This window comes from Pseudocercospora fijiensis (genome assembly GCF_000340215.1).
Source record: "Pseudocercospora fijiensis CIRAD86 unplaced genomic scaffold MYCFIscaffold_6, whole genome shotgun sequence".
NCBI lineage: Eukaryota > Fungi > Ascomycota > Dothideomycetes > Mycosphaerellales > Mycosphaerellaceae > Pseudocercospora > Pseudocercospora fijiensis.
In genome coordinates, this window is record NW_006921537.1 from 4,759,576 (window position 1) to 4,784,314 (window position 24,739).

The 24,739-nt window shown below is 49.7% G+C and overlaps 6 protein-coding genes across 6 annotated transcripts; 2 read left to right on the forward strand and 4 right to left on the reverse strand.

Moving 5' to 3' along the window:
- Positions 1-7,264: 7,264 nt before the first annotated feature.
- Positions 7,265-8,252, forward strand: MYCFIDRAFT_88083 (uncharacterized protein; the record flags this gene model as incomplete). Its single annotated transcript, XM_007930506.1, has 2 exons — positions 7,265-7,638; positions 7,787-8,252. 2 exons carry the CDS (start codon positions 7,265-7,267, stop codon positions 8,250-8,252), a joined length of 840 nt encoding a protein of 279 aa, XP_007928697.1.
- Positions 8,253-8,681: 429 nt separating this feature from the next.
- Positions 8,682-11,336, reverse strand: MYCFIDRAFT_166262 (uncharacterized protein). The gene is made up of 6 exons (XM_007930507.1): positions 11,183-11,336; positions 10,902-11,125; positions 10,094-10,845; positions 9,734-9,947; positions 9,130-9,606; positions 8,682-9,074 (listed from the first exon to the last, which is right to left on the reverse strand). Exons 1-6 carry the CDS (start codon positions 11,233-11,235, stop codon positions 8,797-8,799), a joined length of 1,998 nt encoding a protein of 665 aa, XP_007928698.1. The 5' UTR covers positions 11,236-11,336; the 3' UTR covers positions 8,682-8,796.
- Positions 11,337-12,963: 1,627 nt separating this feature from the next.
- MYCFIDRAFT_215990 (uncharacterized protein) lies at positions 12,964-16,264 on the reverse strand. Its single transcript, XM_007930508.1, has one exon. The coding sequence runs from the start codon at positions 16,020-16,022 to the stop codon at positions 13,218-13,220; it is 2,805 nt and encodes a 934-aa protein (XP_007928699.1). The 5' UTR covers positions 16,023-16,264; the 3' UTR covers positions 12,964-13,217.
- Positions 16,265-16,775: 511 nt separating this feature from the next.
- On the reverse strand, positions 16,776-19,824 carry MYCFIDRAFT_139631 (uncharacterized protein; the record flags this gene model as incomplete). The annotated part of the gene is made up of 2 exons (XM_007930509.1): positions 16,776-17,708; positions 19,783-19,824. The coding sequence occupies 2 exons, from the start codon at positions 19,822-19,824 to the stop codon at positions 16,776-16,778; spliced, it is 975 nt and encodes a 324-aa protein (XP_007928700.1).
- Positions 19,825-20,119: 295 nt separating this feature from the next.
- Positions 20,120-21,039, forward strand: MYCFIDRAFT_38626 (uncharacterized protein; the record flags this gene model as incomplete). The annotated part of the gene is made up of 2 exons (XM_007929773.1): positions 20,120-20,254; positions 20,311-21,039. The coding sequence occupies 2 exons, from the start codon at positions 20,120-20,122 to the stop codon at positions 21,037-21,039; spliced, it is 864 nt and encodes a 287-aa protein (XP_007927964.1).
- Positions 21,040-22,819: 1,780 nt separating this feature from the next.
- MYCFIDRAFT_88087 (uncharacterized protein) lies at positions 22,820-24,697 on the reverse strand. Its single transcript, XM_007930510.1, has one exon. The coding sequence runs from the start codon at positions 24,594-24,596 to the stop codon at positions 22,893-22,895; it is 1,704 nt and encodes a 567-aa protein (XP_007928701.1). The 5' UTR covers positions 24,597-24,697; the 3' UTR covers positions 22,820-22,892.
- Positions 24,698-24,739: the final 42 nt, after the last annotated feature.

Genomic DNA, 24,739 nt, shown 5'->3' on the forward strand with positions numbered 1-24,739 from the left:
TAGAGGTTCGTATATATTCCTTAATTCGAAGGTATCTTATCCGCTCTTAACCTCTATAGTAACCTTAGCTTGCCTTGTATACTAGACTTGTAGCATATACGATTAAATATAATCTAGATATGCCTTAATTTAGGCGTACGAGTATAGCAAGTTATTCTGTTAACTTATTTACCGCGAGAGAATCCCTTATAAGTTCGTCCTATTGATACTCTAAACGATTATTATCTTAGGTAGAGCCGGAAGTCTCTATATAGTTAATTCTTCTTTACTTTCGTAGAATTCTAGGCTATAATCGAATCGTAGACAAGGCTTCGCAGAGGATTACGTTACGTATAGCAAAGGGAATAGGGTCGATAGGCCTCTCGGCTATATAGGATAATGTTTCCTAAGGCCGATAACCTATTCCCCTCTAGTATTGTTATAAGTTACGGAGCTAATCGAGAGACCGATTTCGCTTATACTATAGAAAATAGCTTAGCGGACGAGATTGTAGGCCCTTCTAAGGAGGTACATTTAGCATTCGAAGCAGATTAGATCTTCTTTTGCTACTAGAGTAGTGCGAGAATAACAATCCTTAAATCGAGAGCTAGATAATAGGTAAGCATTAGACGTATTCCTTTAATCTATACGCCTTACGAAGGTTTAATAGTAATGCTACGGTCTTTAGTCTTAAGTTGCAGATTTAGGAGCTCGAGAGTTCGTCGTACTTTCGGTATAAAGATCGTTTGCACTTATTCCTATCCCTTATATAGGAGCGAATTCTCGTATATTAGATCTAAAAATGCGTACGCAAAGCCTAGGCTTTCAAGTCGAAGGAGCCTTCTTAATATAGTGCTTCGGCTACGATTGAAGCCTTATTGCCTTTAACGCTTGTTAATACTACAGCGTTAGCAGCTTAGCGGTATAATTAGAGATAGCATCGAATTCGGATCGTAGAGGTTATACCGATATTCTTAGTATTATTACGAAGTCTTTTCTACGAAGTCTGCTATAAAGTGCTTCGGATTTGAATATAGGCGATGCCTAATGCTATAAAAATGCAATTCTTATTTGGGAGATATGTTATAATATACGCTTAGCTCATTCCTGTTTAGTGGTTTCTTACTCCGGTACTATAGGAAACCGATTGATCCTGCTACGTGTTTTCTGCTAGTTATATATCGAGGGCGAGGTCGTACTAAGATAGTAGTAGGGTTTCTGCTTCTTGCTTAAGACCGCTTCGGACTCTAGTTCGAGAATCGCGGAATTGCTTTAAACATTCTTAGGGCGAGAGCTAGCTTAACTAAAGACTTTAGTAATAATACGACCTGTATACAACGGACAATATTATGCTTATGCTTATACCTTCGAAACTCGACAATATACGTCGAATACCCTTCGCTATCTACCCGACTTGCTGCGCTAAAAGCGCTAGCGTAACCTACGCCTTTTAGCGAATTTAGAAGGGACGTATATAAGCATAGAGGATACTTAGAGCGTAAAGAACTTTGAATTGTGATTTTCTCTAGATAAGTGCGAGAAAGCTCCCGGCTATAGCGGTCTTTCGCGGTCCTTCGACTTTCTTTAAACAATACCTAGCGTGCTACGCTTACTATAAGTAGGCTTGCAACGGCCCTTGTCGCCGTAGAAGAGCTAGGAGTAATACGAGATAATTAAGACACTAAGTAAGGGTAGACGTCCGATCGGTTATTAGAGATAAAGCATCGAGCGCTAGCACAAAGAGAGTAAGCTCTTTAAAGATGTTTTGTACGTACCTCTTGCATATTAGACTAAGACTTATACCTTGCACTACTAGTGCCTTAGCAGCTTTTCTAGAGACTGCCTAACCGCTACTGCTACTGTTCTTGCGATCGAGGTAGATGCGCTAGATACGACGCAAGATATAGTCGGCAGTAACGAGCTATAGCAATAGATTGTTAGCTATACCTTGAATTATAGCTACGACTAAGGTTATATCGAATTCTGCTTCGCTTAGTGCTTTCTTGTCCGCTTCCTAACTACTAAGGAGGAAGAGTAGCGCTTAGAGAAGCTTTCGAATATGCTACTACTCGTTATATAACCCGACAAGGTTATATAAGTTAAAGTCTAGCCGGTTCTTAGCGCGTTCCTCGCGCTTACTTATCTAGGAAAGCCGGGCTTACAGATTTATAAACGATTTAACATTTATATTCTCGATACTCTCCCGAACTTTGCCGATATAGACGTTAGTTAGGCTATCGATATTATCTAGGATACCTATACTCTCTATCTCTTTCTTAGAAACCTATCGACCCTTTACGAAGCTTAACGTAGCTCTTAAGATTTTCTTAAGCTTTCCCGCGCCTAGCTCTTATATACTAGAAATGCTCGCTATACTTTAGAAGCCTAGAACGTTCAAGTTATCTAGGATACTAATATCGATGTACTATAGTTCGAAGGGAGGTTCTATTAGTATAGTCTAGTACGGATATATTAATTGCGAGTTGCGCTTTGCGAAGTACTTCTTAAGGATCTCGAAAAGACCTAACGGATCTGTTAGAACCTTCTCCGCGGCCTAGTTCTTAATCGTACTCGGTACCTATACGGCTCGCTATTAGCTCTATTAGTATCTTCGTATACTATAGGCGTTAAGACGGTACTAGAATATACTTACCTCGTCGCTTAGACTACGCCTCGTAGTAGACGAAGATATTAGCACTATAGCCGATAATATAGCTTACTTAATAAGTGTCTTATCTTAATCTTTAAGAGCTAAGATCGGCTAAATATGTAGAGACGCTACCTTGCTATCTATACCCTTAACATTCTCGATCTTAGTATAAAGTATATCTAAGTACGTCTTACCGAATTTGTTAGTAGTGTTCTCCTTCTACGAAGTAGCGCTAGTACTATACTCCTCGAGTAGTCTCTAAGCTTTAGGCATCTGCTAAAGCATTAGGCCTAAGGACCGAATATTAGTACGGACTTCGTTTCGACCTATATTCTCGCTACGCTCCTACTTAATAACCTAGAGGAGTGCCGTTATCTTAACTCCTACGACTACGAGTAGAGATAGTATAGTAGAGCTCTTCTCGCCGCTTTATAGAACATCTTTCGCTTACTATAGAATAACTCTAATGCCTTACTCTATAGTAGAGACGATCTCTTCCTAGTTTAGAGCAATAAAGTCTTCGAAGCCTTCTTCGAACGACTCGTATATATCGTAAAAGCCCGGCAAGTATATTCCGACGGCCTAGTCCTTATTTAGTATAACTTTTAGCGGCTTTGCTACGAACTATCCGACCGCGTTATTAAGGTACAACTTCTAGAAGTATAGTTACTCGCGAAGTGCTTTAGCTAGAATCTGCTTCTACTTAAGAGTATTAGTAGTCGTAGCGAAAACCAATGCTATAAAAGCTTACCGTATTAAGTGCGAAGGCTAGGTCGGCCTCGTCTTCTATCTAAGTATACTCCTCGTATAGTAAACGGATCTTATCGTAAAGAGCGAGCTTATTATCTTTATCTAGTTTATCGATCGGCGTATATATAAAGGCCTCTTTACTACGTAACTCGGCGAATAGATCTTCTATATTCCTAAGATTGACGTCTTACTGCTTATTACAAGTCCTAAGGTGTTCAATTAATGTTAGATTTAGCGGTAGGGAGCAATAAGGAGAATATCGACGAATAATCTATTAGGGAGCGCGGAACAGATACAGGTTATAAGACGATCGCTTTTCTACGTTAGTTACAAGTTTCTTTAGCGATTGCTACACTATTGTCGTACTAGCCTAGTAGTAGCGGCAAATAATAATAGCTTATATATAGGGGCCCGCTTTACTTAGAAAGACAACAGAGCTGTTATATTTTAACAAGGACTATAGAACATTCAAGAATTTTCTATCTACTAGTTTGTTCTTTAATCTAGGTCTACACTATTTATCTGCTTAAAACCTCCGATAGTTGCTTCGGGAGTTTACCTAGATAGTCTCCCGTACGGTCTTTCTCGTCTTATCTAACGTTCTTAAAGGAGCCTTTAACCTAGGGCAAACGAGCTCTACGCTCGGCCGCTACTTTGTATCCTAACCTTTGCGACCTATTTTAATCTTATATATTACGACACCGGCTACTCGAAGCTGTCTTATTAAATTAAGATAGCTCTTAAGTGTAATCGAGAAGACGACGACGACGACTTTACGCCTAAACAGCTAGTCAAGTAGATTAAGCAAGACTCTTTAGGTCTATCTAAGAAAGAAAGCAAGAAAGAAGGTAAGAAAAAGCAGACCGACAAATTATATACTAACGCTAAGGCCGAAACCGCTAGTTAAGCTCTTAAGCGTATTAGCAAATTAGCTAAAGAGTACCGCGAAGGCATTAATAACAGCTCTAAAGGTAAATCAAAAGATAAGCTAAAGCAGGGTTAGCTAGAATCTTTAGCTTAAGCGGTAGCCCGTAAGCTAAAGTTCTTGTCTATTATAGACAATCTACCGCCGGCTAGATTTATTAAGCCTGCTAAGAAGTTTCTCTATAATGTCTACCTACCGGTAGTTACGACTATCTATCCCGATAAGAAGGTAAGTAACCTTAACGTACTTGCTCCGCTATAATACTAACGATAGTTATAGGCTTTCTTCCGCGTAAATACTAGTCTAATTATAACTGCCTCTAGTAAGAGCATCGTCTTACGTACTATCGAGATCGTTAAGGTAGCGATTCTAGGACTTACTTAGAGCTCTATTAAGAAGACGTTCGTTAAGCTTCCCGGAAACGACGATAATAATAAGGCTCTTCGCAATAAGATCTACTTCTTTTACCTATTCCGAGGTCGCCTCGCCGAATCCCTCTTCTCTTATATAGATTAGGAGTATATATTACTATAGCGCTTACTCTCTAGCGAAGCTGCCGAGCTTACCTAGAATAAAGTTGTTCCCGAGCTTAAGATGCTTAGTAACGTTAAGACGGAGATTCGTAGCCTAATCGGCGGTTATCGTATAGATACTAAAGGTAAAAACGTCCTCGATACTCTCTTTAGTAATGTCTTAACTGCCTCTATAAAGTTGTATAAGTTCGATAAAGTGCTAGCTAACTCTACTAACACCTCTAATAAGGATAAGTTAAATGCGATTAACGCCTAGTTCCTAGATTACGGACCTAGAGGAGTATTAGAGCTATACTACTTTGCCGAGGATGTCCGAGACAAGAGTAATCTAGTTTAAGTCGTTGCTAGGGGCGAAGTTAGCGCCGATATAGATCTAGATACGATTATTAATGATTACGTCTAGGACTACGGCGATCTCTCCGAATTAGATAATACCGTTTTATCTATCCTTAAGAAGAACGGTATAGATATTTAAGATAAGCTTCTACCGCGCTTCGAGGCTAACCTAAAGTACTTCTATAATATTAATAAGCGCCTTTCTACCGTTTAGGATACCGGCGTTAAAGACACCGTCTTTAATAATATATATACCCGACTCGATCTCCTCGAAAACAACTTATATTATATTAGGAAGATTATTGTCGAGCTTCGTAAGCAATAGATTACTTCGATCTAATGCGGATAATACGAAGCTCTAGATTATCCTTCGCCGTATATAGGCCTTAGTTGCTACGATATAGGGCTATGCCTAAGAAGGCAGCCTTTAGCTTACGGTTATAGATTCTTTATTAACGGATCTAGCCTCTCTACTCGTAGGACAATCCGACGATCCTTACTCGCTAATAAACACTACTAAGATAGTACAATTCGAGAAGATACGGAAGAGTAGCGACTATAAGACTAAGCTAGATGCACTTTCTAACGCCGATAAGGAGATTATAGAGAAGGGCGATAGAGCTCGTCGTTTGTTTACCGAAGGACGTATATACGAAGCGTGCTTAACTTAGTTCTCGTAGCTAATATAGCGTTTCTATCGGAGTAAAAGATATACGTATCGGCTTTCTAGCTAAGCGGTAAGTTGTCGACTAGCTTAAGTTTATTAAAGCACAAATACTAATGTCTTTATAGGAATATAGTAACCGGCCTCGGGATTTCCGATAACCGCGAGTAGGTATAGTTCTACCCTTGCCTGTACGACATCGTTAAGACTACGAAGTAGTATCCTAGCTATAGCCCTTTCTTCTAGTACTTTAGACACATCTACTACTGCTCTTACTAATCGGCGCTTCGCGCGAGAAAGTCAAGTTCGAGTTAACTGTCCTATAGAATATCGACTAAAAGAGATTATTGTTTTAGTAGTCGCTAATATAAGGTCTTAGTTTTATATTACCTATTACTAAGTCTGCGAAAATAATAGTTAGCTAGCTAGTTTAGCCCGTATACTATATATTATAGTATTATTATTAGAGCAAATTTGTATAATAGCGAAATCTGCCTATTAAGCCGTACGTCGAGCTTAGTAGTAAAGCGCTATAAAATAACTTGCGATCGAACTATCTTCTCTACTATATCTCTACTTGTAGGTTCTTCCGTATATTTCGGAGCCTATTTTTACAATACTACTAGCAAATAGTGCCTTTCGGAGTAGATTACCGCAGCCTCGTTATAGTCTTCTAATGCTTAGTATAAGGACGTTGCTCTTGCCTAGTCCTTATAATACTACCTTCTTAGCTAGGATCTATAATATATAGGCGCTATACTCCTTAGAATATCTGCGGTAGCTATACTATAATAAGAGCATTTCGAAAATTCGCTAGCTAATATACGGACTAAAGGGTGCTAATCGTTTTACTACTACGCGGCCGACCTCTTAAGTCTATATTTCGGATCTAAAGTTAATAGTACGGTTAAGGGCTTTATACTGCTCCTTAGCGTAAAGGCGTTAATAGGCTATACTATAGTCGAGTACTACAGCTGATTTAAATAGGCTAATACGAAGTAGGTTGTTATTAATACCTAGAGGCGGACGCACGATATTATTGTTTAGGCTAGTTATATACGAGGTCTCGGCTCGTAGCAGGATGAAGCTTTACGGGCCTCTTTACCATCCAGTATAGGGGTACAAGTGCACATAAGACTGGATACTTGCTTCAATTGCACATCAAACTGTGTTCGGTGAAGAAACTCCGAAAATCGGCTCCTGGTGAAGGTGAAGGAACGAGGGGGAGTGACCGGAGATCTCGGGACGGGTCGGGACGCGCAAATTTCTTGGCTCCGTTAGAATACTTCCCTTCCATCTCCCAGTTTCCACAATTTGCGGTCCGAATTCGATGAGAAATCAGCACGCCACGATATTACGGAATCGAACCCCAACATTCACGCCGTATAAGGGGTTCATACCTCTAAGCCGCACCCTAGGTGATCAGGATGTCAGAATCCGCTGATGCACCGGCGGACACGCTCTTCAGACCCGGTAAGCGAAGGAAAGTCTTCCGCAAACGCAACTTCGACGACGACCACGAGGAAACCGCGGTCGGAACTCAGCTCCCAAAAGAGGCAAAGGCGAGCCACAGCGGCGGTCATGTCGAAGATTCAACTAACCTATCGTCGGTGGTTCGGCGACCAAACATCAAGAAGTATGGCATTGGTTTTGGCGGCATTGGGAATCCAAGTGTGGTGAAAGAGGCTTCGTCCACCGACAATGCTCTCGTCCCCAGCGAAACCCAGGTCCCCGCAGCTGCGCAGGCCGATCGCTTCGTTAAGCCGATGGGTAAAGCTGAAGTGATCGAAGATAAGCACCTGTACGTGCATGTGACGAGATCACCATCTATTCCGGTATCAGTGCTAACAGCGTAGGACGGCATTCGTAGACTCGAAATTGGCTGAATTGCGTTCACCTGAGGCAACATTAGGCCCCAAAACAAATGACGATAATATGCACCTTGAAAGCAAAATCCTCGGACCAGAGCAGGGAGAAAGCTCGGCCAGATTTAAGCCAAAGACCCCATTAACCCACGCAGAGCGGAACAAGGACTATCTGACGCGTGCCCAACGCAAGCAGCAGAAGGCCATGCGCAGACAACCGAAGAGGGGCGAAGACGATGTCGTTCGCGACGATATGATTGATCAAATCTTCCGAGAAGGCCAAGTCCCCATGTACGACCAGGCTCAGTCGAAGGCGGAAACTTATAGCGACGATGGGCTGGATCATGATGAGGCAGCTGCTCGAGCTTTCAAGGCTCGGTTTCTCGCTGACATGGAGATGCAACGCAGGCGCAAGCCATCCTCTACGTCTGCAACTACCAAAAGCGCAGCACCGGCATCCACTGGACCTAAGCTTGGAGGCAGTCGCAGTATGAGAGAGAAGATGAAAGCGCTTGAGGCGGCCAAGGAGAAGACTGGCGTAAAGAAGTGATAGATATTCAAACACCATCCAAGGCATTGCCGTCACAGACCGATTTGTCTCGCGAACCCAATAGTTATCATGAAGTTGATCTCGACGTGAAGGATGTTCCCGTCATGACCATGACCGTGGACTGCCCGGAATATCATAGAGACGAAGAATATCTTTTCGCCATTCGAAAGATGTTGAAAAAGACATTCTTTAGCTGTTGAAAAGATAAATTTTAGCTATTCGAAAGATATTTTTTAGCTATTCGAAAGACGAGTTTTACCTATTCGAAAAATCATATTTCGTAGCTGTCCTCAAAATAACTTTTACCGCCACGCTTGTTACAACCTTACCCTACCTACCTACATGCACTCTCTCTCGAGAGCACACTACTAAGCGTCTCAAGGAAATTGCAGTCGTAGCGAGTGTAACGAGAGGAATGAGAAAAGAGGAAAGCGAGTCGCAACATCATCCATCGTCAATATGTCACACGAACTACTACACGTAGGTAACACAATCTCATTAAAACCGTGGAGACTTTTCACACCCGGCAACCACCATCTCATGCCTAAAGCTTGGAGAGGCCAACAACCTCGCGGTGGTGGTGGTACTCTGGAACCCTCATGTCCAAAGCACGGCCAGTGTAGCCGAGATCCTCTGCCGTCAAGACGGCACACTTCTCGCCGATCAGCAGAGCAGTGGAATATGTGTTGCAGCCCACGTTGTCTGGACAGATCGACAAGTCGGCAACCTTGAGGCCCTTGGTGCCGTGGACGTTGAGGCGCTCGTCGAGCACACCGTGCTTGACAATGGAGTTGCCCTCCTTTGGCGCCATCGAGCAAGTACCTGGAAGAACACCACGTTAGCATAGATGACGGTATGGTCCGGAAGCGATGCTTACCAAGAGAGTGCCAGGTCGTCTCGGTGTGGCGCTTGACCCACTCCTCGACGGCGAGCAAATCGTCGCGGCTGTACTTGAGGTCCTCCTGGACGGTCTGCTGGGAGCTGTTGAGGAAAGCAGTGTCGGGCGCCTTGCCACTGAGCTTGGGCACGGTCCAGGAACCGACCTGGATGTTGGAGGTGATGTGGTTCGGTCCGGCGTAGGCGTTGGTGGTGTCGAGGTCCATGTCGCGGGCACGAGCTGGAGAGTCGTAGGCGAAGAATGGATGCTTGTCGACAACCTCACCTGCGTAGGCGTCCATGCGGCGGGCAGTCTCACGGGACTTGATGTATCCCCAAACCATTGGTGCCATATCACGGCGGTCGTTCATGAAGCCAGCGTCGAAGTCTGGTGCCTCATATGGGTTGGGGCTGACGATGTGTGTGAAGCCACGAGAGAATGGGTACTCCAAGAAGTGGAACATGCAGAAGAATTTGCCTAGAGCGAAGGACACCAACGTCAGCAAGTGTACAAAGCTCGAACTCCGCTCCTAGGCTTGGGGCTGAGGTGGAAAGCCAGTGTCTCCCATCACAACCCCAGCCTCGGAGCTAGAGGGAAAACTCACCTGGTGGAATATGCATGTGGTCACCGAACCAACCAGCAACAACAGCCCAGTGCATGACTGGCTTGTCTGGCTTGTCCTTGAAGTATGAGTCCCAGCCCGAAATGAATTCTGGGAATGGCCAAGACTTCATCTCCTCGAGCTCCTTAGCGGACGGTCGGGCCTTGACACCAGCCTCGATACCGTTAGTCGCCAATGGCCCGGTGCCGTTGATTTCCTATAGAGGTAATTGGGTCAGCACATGGTTTGAAAGTGACGTGCCACTCCGCAAGCTCGAGCTGAGACTGAACTACCGTGTCCGATCTCACGAGCGTTGCAGGTCTCGCTTGGCTGAGTGATGCAGAGACAGTTCGAGGTACTTACCCATTGGTTGAAGACCTTCGCCTGCACCTCTGGGTCGCCCCGTACGAAGTCATCGAACGAGTCAGTCCATGGCTTGGCACGGTAAAGTGAGAAGTATAGGTAGTGGTCCTGGAAGTTGAGGCCAACACCTGGCAGATCGACGATTGGCTTGACGCCAGCCTTTCGGAGCTTCTGGCTGTCACCAATACCAGATCGCTGGAGGATCAATGGGGAGCTCAGGGTGCCACCGCTCACAATGACAAACTTGCGGGCCTTGAAGACGCGGGAGTGGTCCTCGTTAGGGTGGAGTGGCTTCGTTGGGACTGTTCGCACACCAGTTGCTCGGTTGCCCTCGAGAATGACCTTGTCGACCTTTGTGTTGCAGACGAGGTGCAAGTTCTCGTAGTGTTGTCGTGTGCTATGGATGTATGCGTGTGCAGAGTCACTTCGACGACCAGTGTCGCGGTTGATCCACTTGAGCCAGTGCTGAGCACCGTGGCCGGTCTTCAAGTCTTCGAGATCGTCGCTGAATGGGATGCCCTGGGATTCAGCGGCTCGCAAGAAATCTTGCATGACTGGATAGGTGTAGTTGCCGAAAGAGACCTTGATTGGGCCATCAAAACCGTGGATGTCCCGGTTATTACAGGATCGCTGGTATGTCTCGCGCTTCTTCATCAAAGGAATGAGTTCCTTGGTGGTCCAGCCCTTGGCTTGGAAGTCATCGTAGTCGGAGCCCGATGCACGAGTGTACATCATAAAGTTGATTGAGCTGCCTTCACGATTCTTTAGCTTTCTCTCTCGCCTGGGAGTGACATGAGGGGCCACGAACCACCACCGAGGATGTGAGCGCAAGGAACGATCGCACGACGGCCCGAGAGCCATTCGGATGGACGAGAGTAGTAGAAGGAGGCAGTCTTGCTGTCCAACTTCATGTTGCGTGGGAAGATACCTGGGCGGTAGACCCATGGGTTGTTGAGATTGTTCTCTCCAGCTTCAATGAGCATGACCTGGAGGCTGTGATCCAGGTTGGCCAAACGGCCAGCAACGACGCAACTACATCTTGTCAGTCAAGCCAACAATAATAATGCTTCCAATGCCCAGCGGACGAACCCGCATGATCCTCCACCGCACACAATGATATCAACCTCGTCTGGGATCGTCATGTTGGGCAACTTTTTGCCCGTTCAAACTCTTGCTGACGTTTGGTAGGGGTCGGTGGTGGTGTGTTATGACAATGAGTGGGATCGAGGAGGATAGTCCTGATCTTGTCTCTCACAGTGAGTGAGCAGCAAGACAGTATATCAACACCAGGTCCCCGCATACTCCACAGTCAGGTGCTTCGGAAGAGAGGAAGTAAGACAGCAATCCCACTTCACTAATGCAAGGATGCTAAGAGTCTGTTAGATGAGAAGAGATCCTCCAGGCTGTTGCTGGTCCTACGAGCTGAGCTCACGCCACGCGTGAAAGAGGAGTGGAATACAGCGAGCGAGCCAGGCATGACGGCCTATTCCTGTTTCCGGCCGGGATAGTGAGGGTCGCAGCAGGCGAAACAGCAGTTGGACTCGAAAGTCTTTGTCCAAGCCACCAGAGAATAATGTCAGGTGCGGAGAACCTAGCATTGCAGGCATTAATGCAGTTGACCAGGGAGCAGAATGGAGCACGACCGCCAAATCCGATCGAGCTTGACCAGGGTTGAGACAGCGACTGGTAAAACAGAAGCCTGCACATCCGCTCCGCCTTGTCTAACACACGTGTACTGCATACCGTGTGCTCATTGAGCTCCAATAATGGCCACGTATACCAGCAGCTCGGATCCGTCTTCGATATAAGGCACCAGGCGAGCGGCCTCTGCATCGAAACCAGCCATACCAGCAAGCAGCCTGCATGCGAGCATGAATTCCTCAAGACCTGAAGTCGTTACAATGCGGAAAGACGTGAAGGTTAGGCAGCGTGTGCGTTCGTGGCGCCGCAACTCTTTTCCCACCAGGCCCGCTGTTCTGCATCCGCATACGCCACGACCAGTGGGGACAGAGCAGCTTGGAGGTTCCCGAGGAGGCACAGGCCGCGAGTGTTGGAGGATTATTGGACGACAGCGCTGCCGCATGCCATGTGCCAAAGACCGCGTCGAGTGCTGGCGGATTCGCAACGGCTGTACCCTTCCCCACACACCTCGAACTCTCTCCACACCTCAACAGACTACTGCATACAGTTTGCGGGGAAGCCCAGCAGATCCTTGAATAAACGACGGCACCCGGCACCCGGCATCCGAGCCTTGTCCTTTACTGTAGTGCAGCTGAAGAATCGCCTTGGCTGGCTCCCGTATCAGATGTCGCTCAAATCGAGTTCATCTCACCACCGCCTGAGGAAGCCGAGAGCAAGGACCGGCATGTGGAGGTGACGCTCAGGCGCCGGAGGCCAACGGACGATGACCGGAGCTTGGCTGAAGTTATTCCAAGGACGGTACGCCTGCTGAGCGACAGGCGGGCATGCTGGCGGAGAAACTTGCCATTGAAGCGTGGAACACTACTGGACCACTAGCTTGACGCAAGGCTTGTCCAGGTTCCTTGGCATTTTGGCGCTGAGACGGCAGGCGAAAAGCATTCGGGCTATCCTGTTGCGAAAGATCGGTGCTGGCGTAACGTTAACAAGCGAGGCAGCAGTTATGCCAGAATGAATGGCAAGCTCGAAGCAGCACCGCCGGGGAGGCCAGTGCCATCTTCCCAGTATCTCCGTACGGGGGGACTCAACGAGTGAATTGGATTCAGCTGTCCGTATTCATGTATTGGTCGATATTTCAGGTGTTGAAGATTGCAGGAGTAGCAGTTGCTGCATTTGCACACTGCCGCTTTGCCACGGTCCTGTGCTTTTGGCTCGACTCTTGGAGAGCGGCTGATATTTCCAAGTTTTCGGATTGGAGAGCTATTCTATCCATTATTCCCATCCCACAATGACCAGAGATCATTCTACATCGCTGGCAAATGGCCGCGCGGTATCGAGTTGCGCTGTTCAAATATTGCTGTTGCCCCATCAACATAGGCCCTGTCTCCGACGTCCAAATAGGCTTCCTGTATTCCGAATGCCTTCCATGATCCATGCGCCTTCTACTGTAGATCCTCCCGCGTGCGCTGCGCTCGCGATGCTCTATTCAACCCTCGTCAACGGTGAAGTCTTGCTCGGGGCCCTCCTCGTCGATTCTGTTCCCAATCACCGCTTGATTGCGACTGCCCTCGGAAGAAACAGGCGATGTGGTTGGTCCATCTGGGAGCCCTTCCCAATCACCATTTTCGCTCTGCGCAAGAGGCAGATCGTCGTCCGCTTCAGTTTCGCCGTCTCCGCCTCGAGAGTCGAAGTGAGAATGAGGAGTAGCGTATGCAAAGGGAGTAGTCCCTCTTGCCCGGCTGCTAGCGGCTTGGCTGCCTCGCCCGGGTCCAATCTCGTCAGACGTGAATGGCGATGGCGGCTCCCGGCTGTATCGCGGTGTCAGATTATAGCCACGACGGTCCAGCTCTGGTGAAGATGAGATGCGGCGCCGCTTGAACACGTACTGTGCTCGCTCCTCTTGTTCTTTGGAAGGGCTGCGAGCTTCAAAAGAAGCGACACGCCGCTTGGGTAAAGTATTGCATCCAATGATCTGTACTGAGGCAGCACTTGCAAGCGAAACTGAACAGTCGTGGTGCTGTGGCACTGCATTTCTCGACATAGCATCGTCCGCATCTCGATCAACATGCTCTGGCTCTTGACTTGTCGGTCGGTGGTGCCAAGGTGAGCCAGCTCCTTCGAACGAAGAGTGCAAGCTCATTGCTGTATCGAGACGATCGTTATAACTCCAACATGCCTCGACGATCCCGCCTGCATTTTGCGCGTCCTGCAGCTCGCCATCTGCATCGTATAATGGGAGGGTGCGCAAGGTCTGCCAATTCCATCCAGATTGAGGCGGCTGCAAATAGCCATCTGGACTGGTGAGGTAAAGCCTTCTCTCGCCATTTGATTTCATGAAGACGCTAGATTCCAGAAATTCGGCAGTCCAAGCGGTTGGAGTGACCATTTCAGGAGGTGCGAGAAATCGTAAACGAGACGACTTGCGGATCTTTCGCAAAGGTATAAATCGCTCTCGAAGACCGTGATACTTCTCTAGCATGGCCCCTGGAACACTGGTTTGATCTGAAAGTACGCCATCGAACGCTTCAGAGACTACACTGAGGATATGTGCTGCGTCTGGCGAGAAGAACTCCACATCATGAACGAAGCCGCGACTCGCAAGTCTTTGGAAGACAGTGCCAGTCGGGCCACATGCCTTGGGTGAGAGCCACTCATCTTGGGTAGAATTGGCCCAGGCCTCGATCGAAGTGGTGGTCCACGCTCCATCGGCGCCCTCTGATCTGAAAGAAGTCTTGGGAGCTTCAAGTGCAGCAGGCCAGTCTTCGGAGGTATGTATGGCAGACCGCATGGAGTGCTGCGTTGATTGCTCGCTCGTGAACCAGACACCAGGTAGATTTCGACCAAATGGCAGGAGCACGATTTGTACACTCCACGGTCGAGCAAAGGATGGTAAAGCAGCGCCTTCCAGCTCGGAAAGCCTGGATTCGAGGGCGTCGATGCGTGGGCCAGTTTCTGCGCTGGCAGCGATAGCTGCGAGAACCATAGCTTCTGTATGCGCGGCAGCATTCAAGTCGATAGAGCCGTCGGACTCAAAAGAGCTTGCGTCCGGCAAGAGTCGTTTGCGCCTGCTGCTCGACGCCTCTGGAGAATCAGACTGGTCTCCTAGCTGCGCAGCAAGATACTCAGTACGCCAATTCTCAAGGTCATCGAGTCGATCGTTTGCAGCCTGGATCTGTTCCTCGGTATCGTCGTGGTTATGATGGTTCTCTTGTTCGGCTCGCCATTGCTCAAGATCCAGAACACGGCCATCCATGAGTTGGAACTGGTCGTGTACCTCATCACATGGCAAATGATTGAAAGAGATGTTTTCAAGAAGGCTGAGTCGGCGTCCATAATTCTCAATAGTGTTGCACATTTCCTGGATCGACAGCGAAGGCCCGGCGCTGAGTGGCCTTCCGGGCCGCCTTCGACAGTTGTCATCGTCCGGCACTGTAGGAGCCTCTTCCCTGGCAGTTGGCGCCGCATCGCCAATCGAGAGAGCGCGTCGGGGCTGATTCAGTGGCGTGCTAGGACGAGCGATTGATGGGAGAGCAGTCGCCGCTCGAAAGTCTGGAGTGCGGGATTGCACGCTAGGCGTAGCCAATTCAGTCGCGCTATATTGTCCATTCGGATTGGCAGTGAAAGGATCATGAGGAATATGGAGAGGTGGTCCCATGGCTCTGGGCTGGACATGTGCAGACGTATGGCGCGCAGGAGCTCCCTCTCCCTCTGCTACGCTAGGCACTGCAGTCGATGGCAGATTCGAGCTTGCATGGCTACCATCCTGCTGTCGCGCGAAGGCATTCAACGCATTCCAAAGCCGGAGATTGATAGAGTCTGTTTGGGATGCATTTCGGATTCCCAGGCCCGTCGTGGAGCTATTGGTGGTCTCGTTGTTCTGCACTCCAGCTCCTGAGGACGGCATCACGGGCTCTCGGATCAGTTCGCTCCACGTAGGTGCAATGAATGCATTCTGCTGGCTTTGAGGCCGAGTCGGCTGTTCTGCATCAGCACCTCCCGCGGGCCCATTGGCAAGCAGCTGAGCATGAGCATGAGCATGAGCATGATGCTGCGCACTTCCACCTGCAAAGTCGTGGAAGCAGGCGTGGTGGCCACAAAAGCACCACGCTCTTTCACCATCACCCGTCGCCGCGTGCCCGGTATCCAGCCAAAATCTCCTACACCCGCAGGTCGGTGCCGTTGCGCCGGCGCTCAGGTGTCGAAAAGCGCACGACCCGTTCGGCAGCAAGCACTGGTCTACTCTACCCACGCCAGACACGCGAGCGACCGACTGCCCATGATCGGCCGCCATTGGCGAGCCACCAATGGCCCCGAGTCACCTAGCATGCCATTCCTACGTGCGACGATGAACTATTTCGAGTGACGGTCGTGGGCAGCTGCTCGTGATGTCGGCGCAGGACAGATTGATATGAGTGTGGATGTTACGGAAGGGGTCGGGCGTATATTGTGAGTCGGAAGGGCGTTGGTCGCGGAGGGCGAGGAGTCGTGGATTCGGCAATGGGATGGGATGGGATGGGATGGGATGGGAGTGCGTGTGGCTGTTGCGCGTGCAGAGGACGAGGCCGAGCAGGAAGAGCAGACGGGATCCCCACGCTACAGCAGACTAGACCAGAACTGGAACATCCATCCTGGCCGCGCAGGGTCTGGTGGCCGCTCGGGAGTCGGGACACTATACAGTATCAGCGAATGATTCTGCGCCGGAGCTCAGTCCGCACGCGCGACAGCCACATCCTTGCCGCCGACCGCACGAGTCGCACCTCGCACGTGAATTTTTACTCTTCTTCCCGCGTCGATGCCAAGCCGAGCCTCACAGTGCTTTCGGGTGGCAAGGCTGCGCCAAATATGCAGTGACTTGGCGTGGAGGAAGTGGACCTTGAGAACCATTCATCTGTAGACAAACAATACCAACGCCAGAACTCCGTCACTGATCAACCCCTTCCGAGTGCATCCAGCGTTCTACCAGCCATGATCGCGCTCACCAACGCCTTCGCTCAAACAAATATCCTCGTGGCCATTTCTCAGCATGGCCCATGCCTGCTTCCCTTCAGATCAATTTCAGTGGTCTCTGCCAAGTGCCTTTGGGTATGTGATGCATGTACCTCGCCTTCGCCTCGGGCTTCTGTAATCTTCTGAACGCCTCTTGGATATGCTTGGGGCCCACAGGAGTCCTCGCCTCCTCCGGTGGATCGAAGAGGCCAGGCTCCCGTCTTCGCTTCCGCCCTCGCTTCTCCTCATCGCCACCACTCTCGCGCTTGAGAGCGTCTTCGGCCGCTTTCACTTTGAGAGCTTCCTCCGTGAGCAAAGTGACGATCTCATATGTCAAGAACCCGAGAATATCAACGATATCGTCGTTCGGCTTGCTATCAGTCACCACACCAAACCCAGCCCACTCCCGGAATCGCTTGCCTTTTCGGAATGTGAACGACGCTTGCCGACATTCGGAGAAATGGAGGTACTCTTCCGCATTCATGCCTTTGGTGCGCTCGTCGGCTTGCTTCAGACGTTGCAATGTCGCCGCATTCATTTCCTCTTCTTCCTCGTCTTCTTCGTCTTCGCGCTCGGGAACTTGTTCGCTGTAGAAGCTGCTCACATCCCACGGCAGTCCGACTTTGGCCTTTTTGTTCTTATTGTTGCGAGTGCCGACCGATGGACCAACGCCTAAGCCTGGGTCATTGCCCGCGAGGTCGAACTCGTCCACACCTCCCGCGTCCGCTCCACCGCCTCCCTTGTCATCGCTATCCTTGGCCGACTTCCTTACATCTTTCCACGACAGGAATGTGCGAAGTCGTGACACCTTGGCTTTGTCGTGGCGAATGAGAAAAATGAGATCGTCAGTGCTGATGGTACGAACGCCGCGGCGAGCTGCGAGTTCCGTTGCCCGCCTGAGCATTTCCATCACCTGTTGCTGCACAATACTCTCAATCATGCTGGTCGTTTCGATGGAAATATCTCCCGTTTCACCTGAAACAAACATCATCTAACGGAGAAAAGCAAAGTCAGTGGATGAACTATAATAACGAATGTGTGATAGCCAGCAGCTAGCAGAAGAGAATGAATCAAGCGACGGATATTGTGCGTCAGAAGGCCATCCGTCCATGAGCGCGTCTTGCTGGCCCCCAGCTGTCACTGCCCTCTGCTCTTTGCATCAACCTTTCAGTCCAGAAAGCCGAGCCTCTTCCTTGGTACGCGTGGCTCTGTTGAAGCGACAGCATGTAGAAGAGCTTGCCGACTCTATGCAGCCGGCTCATTCTGTGGCTGTTCATGCCTCTGCCGATTCTGATTCTTTGACGGACCGTCCTTTCTTGCCACTTCATCTTTGCGTGGTCGCCCTCGGCGAGCCTTTCCTTCTTTCTCCCTCCGCTGGTTGTTCAGATACCCACAGCCTTCCTCACAACCATCCTTAGTGGCGTGACGAACAGCTGTCGATTTCTTGCCGTTTATGTTCCAAGTACTCCCCGAGATCTTAGATGCATCCGGTTGGCCGACGAGTGCGTTTGATGGGCTTTCTTGGCTGGCTCGCTTGTCAGGCCTTCCATTCATGGTGTCTGTCCCTGACTCTCGACGTTTAGATTTCTGACCCAGGGTGTTTGCTGGCAGTGTCTGAGAAGTTGGTTTTCCATCCCTAGCTGCGGCGAGTTGAGTCTGGGGATTTGTGCGAACAGGGCCTCTGGTGCTAGAGGCCTCCTCGAGACGCATCGCTTTCTGTTCAGGGCTCTCAAAGAGCACTAGACAGTCTTTTGGAGAATGGTGGCGTTCCGCTCTGTTGCTACTAAGCGTGCATCCTTCCCGTGTACAGGGCCGAGATTCGTGCACAATTTCCAGATGATCGGCTACATCATCCCAGGAATTCCAGCCATTCCATCTGTCCTTGCAATACGTGATCGGGCACTCGTGCACGCCCGTTAAGGGATATTTCATGACCTCATCGTATGGTGGCTCGTAATGGTCTGGATAGTACATCCAATTGTAGAAGCCTTCTTTCTCATGCGGTATAGGAAAGTAGTTCAAAAACTCTGCACTCCGAGAGAGACATTCCCAAGCTTCGTGCGGGCGCGAGTCCTTCACAGCCAGCTCGCTCCGGATGCAATTTATGTTGTAGCAGCGACGCTCGCCTCTCTCTTCCCAGTGATGCTTAGCTAGAGATTGAACGTCGTAGAATACGCCTTTACATTCGACGCAGAGAAAGGGTCCGCTCTGATTATGTGGGCCAATGCATCGTACCCCGTTGAATTCGGGAATAGCCTCTTCAACCAGAGCCTTCAAGTCTGTTGCTAGCTCACGAGATGGTGCTACGCTTGATGAAGAGGACGTGGGATTTGGACCAGAGGCCAGAGGTATGTAGCGATCGTCTGCTTGACAGAAGCAACTCTCAAGCAAGCACTTCCACTGACTGTGGATTGGTAGGAACCGCTGGCTATCCCAGTCGTTGTTGTGTTCACAGATCAGGCAGTGACGGTCGACACACTCCTGACTATTGTGATAGACGCTGATGTTGGTGCCCCGAGATGGAGATTCGAGGCGCTTCGTGATGTCGTCGTCATCGTCGTCGTCGTAACGAAGTGCCGAGAAGGGATTGTCATCCATAACGTAGTGTTTGAACGAGCTTGTACGAGATAGATCTGATTTCTTGAGCGGGTTGAAGATGAATGTTCGCCTTCTCAGAGTATGTGATCGTGGGTATGTGATGTCTTCCAGCACCGAACCCAGATGTCAAGAGGCTTGGTAGAATTTATAGATGGCGTTCGTATTCTGCTGCTGAGGACGTCCGATGGAAGACTGGTAGCTCAAGAATAGCGTATACGGATGAATAGCTGTGCTGTGCCACTGTAGACGTGTTTGCGATGGAATACGGAATACGGCCTGCCAGTCAGAGGCGTCTGAAATGGGCCAACACCAGCGACGACCTGGTAACGACATCGTGTCCCGTCCCTTCTCCAGAATTTGGCGTGACGAGCGGTGGTGATTACCAGATTCTCTCTTGCTCTTGCCCTTGCTCTTGCTGAGAAGGCTTTTGTTGGGCTGCATGAGGACATGGGAAATCTAATACGCACCTGCTGGATTTCAGTCCGGTATTTCGCCTTGTTGTCCGCCATGGTGGCAGCGCACTTTGCTGAGCCAGTAAGGGTTGGAGCTTCCGAGCGGTGTGGGATTAGAATTGATGTGCTGCAGATTCATACGATGATTGATATTACAAGCTCGGATAGAAGTCAAGGGGAGGTGCAAGGAGCGCCAGCTACTGGACTTATCGATAACGGACGGATGAGGCTGAACCTTAATTTCGACCCTTCCATTTCTCCACTTCACGATTCCGTTCAGAAACTTCCTTGGCCATTGCTTGGTGGACGGTATTGTGCTCAGAATTTGCGCGTCTTAACTACTCGCGCCAACATGCTGTACATCATCGGCCTGGGCCTGGCTGACGAGCGAGATATCTCAGTCAAAGGGCTCGAGATTGTGCGGACAGCCGAGCGCGTGTACCTCGAAGCCTACACAGCTGTTCTGCTGGTCGACAAGGACGTTCTGGTGCGCTGATCGTCGTTTCCCTCTCGACAACCTGCTGATGTTCTTACCTGCAGTAGGAAGCTTACTATGGCCGCCCAATCATAATTGCAGACCGGGAAATGGTCGAGTCTCGTTCAGACGACATTCTGGAAGGCGCACATGAGAAAGAGATCGCATTCCTGGTAGTGGGTGACCCGTTCAGTGCGACGACTCACACAGACTTCGCCCTCCGCTGTCGACAGAATGATCCGCCCATCCCGTACAGGACGCTGCCCAACGCGAGCATCTTGACTGCTGTAGGTGCGACAGGATTGAGTCTGTATCACTTCGGCCAGACAGTGTCAATGGTCTTCTTCACGGACGACTGGAGGCCAGACAGCTTCTACGATCGCATCGCGGAGAATGCGAGACTTGGACTGCACACGCTGGTCTTGCTCGATATCAAGGTCAAGGAGCCAAATTTGCAGGCTCTTGCACGAGGGAAGATTGTATACGAACCTCCTCGATTTATGACAGTTGCGCAGTGTGCGGACCAGATGCTTGAAGTCGAAGAGAAGAGGCAAGGAGATGTATGCGGCAATGAAAAGTTGGCCGTAGGTGTCGCAAGATTGGGAAGTGAGGGTGAGCAGGTCGTAGCAGGCACACTAAAAGAGCTTGCAAGCGCGGATCTGGGGAAGCCATTGCACAGCCTTGTGTTGTGCGGCAAGAAGATGCATGAGATGGAATGGGAATACATGCGCGACTTTGCCATAGACAAGGAGAAATTCGACACCATATGGAAGAGGGACTATTCAGGCCATGCATAGTGGCTCAATCTCTATGCTGCAATGACTCTGATCCAAGGTCAGGAGAGAGCCAAATGCTTCTTGGGACGGCATCGACCTCCAGTCGCAAATATGGACACTTTCCAGGGCCCTCCCTCCAGGCCTTTTCAGAGGGACTCAGTATCAAGTTATATGCTCCCTCGACAAGCAGGCGAGTCGCAAAGAACATATCTGTGGGCATAACAGTGCGTGATTCACTGATATGGACGGATGATACGTGTACATTACCTAGTGAATAGCGCGCAAGAAAGCTCGTGCCATCGCCAATCTCGCTCCAGCGTGCAATAAGGCAGGTACAGTAGCTGCGCTGCCTCATGGTGCCTCGTGTCTTGGCAGCTCTTGTTGCTTTTGCCCAGCGTCCCCGACCCTTATCTCCCTCTCTAACTGCACCACTCCATCAAACACCGCTTGCGGCCTCTGATATAGGCTCGCTTCTGGCTGCCTGCATCAAGTGGCACGATACGCCATCTACCCAGCTGACTTCCATCAACGTATCTCTCTGGCCCCGAACATGCGGTGGCTTTTCGCCAGGCGCAATCCTCGAGCCAACTCCGCATGCGTTTCGCTGCTACATTATTCCCAACGCACCATGCTCTCCATCCAAGTCTACCACGCTCGCCCTGTTCTCGATCGCGTGCTTTCTTCTAGCGTCGAAGGAAGGCAGTTCTAAAATCGCGATGGCTGCCACGCCCAGAAGCCATAGGACTACCAGCCACAGCCGTTGCTCGAACGCAGTCCAGCCAGCCCCGCTGGCTTGGGATCGCCAGAAGTGGCGGGCAAGCTCGCTACACAATGGCTGACTGGGTGCACAACACTTATATCTTTGTTTGCTGCCGCCTTTGGTGACACGACGATGATGGTGTTTGTATTGACCAGAACATATCCTGGAAACGTGGCACAGGCACGAACAATAAATTCGTACACTCGCGCTCAGGTTATCGGCGCCTCGCAGCCGAGGCGATGGGCTTCTCGACGTCCAGAGGTTCTTTCGATTCCACAGACTCAGGCTATGGAACTGGACCTGAGCTTTTGAAGACACCAGTGATCGAGTGTGCAGAGAGCCACTTGTCAGATCATGTCATTCTAGGACTCTGGCCACATGCACAACCGGAGCAGATACAATACTATGTGCAAGGCTATTCAACCCTCTACCCGACTTCGGAAATCCTCCTTCTGCACCACAACCAATCTTCATCAATCAATGCAGTCCTAGACAATCTCTTGGGACTCAGCGAGAAAGCGTCAACGCTAAAAAGACGGAACACACTTATCCACATCTTCGGCAACTCTTCCGCACGAAACGTCTGCACCCTTCTCGAGGCCTATCACCTCCGCAAATCTCAATTCCTTCCTGTCAAATCATTAATCCTGGAGTCTGTACCTATCACAATTGCACCGAGTTTAAGAGGCATTTGGACCAATCCCGCGCTTCTATTGAATGTCCTCCTGGCGCCGTTTCTTCACATCTGGGCTACACTGATTCTCTGGCTCTCCGAACCTTTGAGCGAAGATGTGCGACGGGGCCTGGACGGATTCTGTGGCAAGGCGAGAAGGAAGTGGATTTTCCCGGGGCAGGATGTAATGTTTGTTCGAAATACGATAGACCTCGAGGACGAGGAAAGCAGGAATTTCGTGGTTGACGAAAAGTCTTCGAAGCAGGCAACGCCAGTGAGGTGGAGCGCTGGTCAAGAGAGGTATTGGGCCGGTATCGAGGCTGCTTGGGAAGGTTAATGAGATGTCCAGTAAATGTGTCACGACTGATGAGAAATGACCACTTGTATGTTCAATGATCATCAATGGGTATATTGCACCATAGCTATGCTGAAAGCTAATCACTAATGCCCTTCCACAACATCCTTGAAAGCGGCTTTCTGACATTTTGACATGATCTTCGCTTGCTTTGCAATATCTTCGAGTCGTCCGATGACTTTACCGTTGCCCTCCGCAAAATCATAGATCGTATAAGGAATCTTGACATCATCGCAAAACTCCATGACTAACTTCTGAGCTTTCCGCAGATTGTGTCTGGGCATGCGTGGGAAGAGGTGGTGTACAGCTTGGAATTGCAGGCCTCCATGGAAGAAATCTAGCCATTCCGGACAATCGACATCCATTGTGGTTCGGAGCATGCGCTGTGGGAAGGACTCCGCCACGCCGAGATCCGCAGTGCTCATGGCGAAATGGGATAGAGTGATTTGTACGTGTACGGGCATGGTCACAGCATGGCTGATCATGACGAAAAGGAACCTGTTCCAGCCGCCTGGGATGCTTTTATAGACAGTGAGGTAGCCGAACCAGTACCAGAAGAAGATCTGGCCAGCCATTTCCAGATATCGATGCCACCAGGCTGGGCCTTTGCGAGGACCTTGACCCATGATGATATATTGCCAGCTGAGCACGTACAAGTTGAAACGCCCAAAGGTCAGGATCGGGTAGTAGAGGTAGTGTTGGTACTGGAGCATGACCTTCGCCACCGGATCGTAAGTCATGACCCGGTCGTAGTATGTGCTTCGTAAGCTTTCGAAGAAGCGATGCGAGATGGCGAAGAAAGGCATGTGCTGTATGTCTGGGTCGTGTTCGGCGCTGTTGGTGACGATGTGGTGTACATTATGGTTGCGCTTCCACCAGCAGCATGAAAGGCCGCCAATGAAGTTTGCGACAATGATGCCGATGCAGCTGTCGATATGAAAGTTGTGTGTGATGCCCATATGTCCTGCATCATGGACGGTGAAGACGAGCTGATGCCACATCATACCAAGAAACATGCCGGAGATGGGATACCAGCCAATCTTGAGAAAGAAGAATGCTAAAAGGCCAAGAGCGGTGTAGCGGAGTCCCTCGACGGCGTAGGCCCAGTAATTGCAGTCGTACAGTCCTTTTGCTCTGAGACGCTGGTCCAAGTCCTGATATTTGTCGATGATGCCGTACTGTGTGCCCGCGTCCAGACTGGGAAAGGTCTCCAAGTCGTGCTGTAGTTCCTGTTGGGTTCGCTGGTCTCCTGGATACGATTTCTCGGCCTCTAACGCAGGCTCACCAATGGCCAGTGTATCGAGTGACGTTGCCGAGGACTCGCTCGCCGCATCGTCGCTCTCTCTCCGTCTACGAAGACCAGCTGTGCGGTGCTCTGAAGGCTCGAAAAGCGGCGAAGGCTCCTGCGAGCTCTCCGATGAATCCTCGCATATCGCCTCGCTCTGCTTCTCTACGGAAGTTGTCTTCTGGTTGTCGTCTCTTCCAAACGATCCGCCCTGGATTGGAGGAACGAAGTCCTGCCATTGACCCTCGATTCTGCCGATGCGGTATTTCTGCATGAACGCCTGCGTCTCTTGCGAGTGGAATGCCTTGACCTCATTGGTGGCATCTCTTCCAACCATATGCAGAATAGCCTTGTCGCCACCAGGATGGTATGGAAGCCATGCATCAACCTTTAGCACCACTCCATCTACAATGACGATCTTTCTGCCTTCCGCTATCAGGGACTCAACCTTGCCTCTCGAGAGGACTTGATCTCGGTAGCGACTGGTGTGCTGTGTAGGAGCCATCTTGGCTTCTTCTCATTGGTTTCGAAAGTACTTGGGATCAGGCTGAGAAAGACATGTCTACGGCCATTCACAATCTGTGCAATGATCGCCAGCGAAGTCAGGGTACCGAAGTGGAGGTCGAGAGCTCAGTGTTGCCTGGAAAG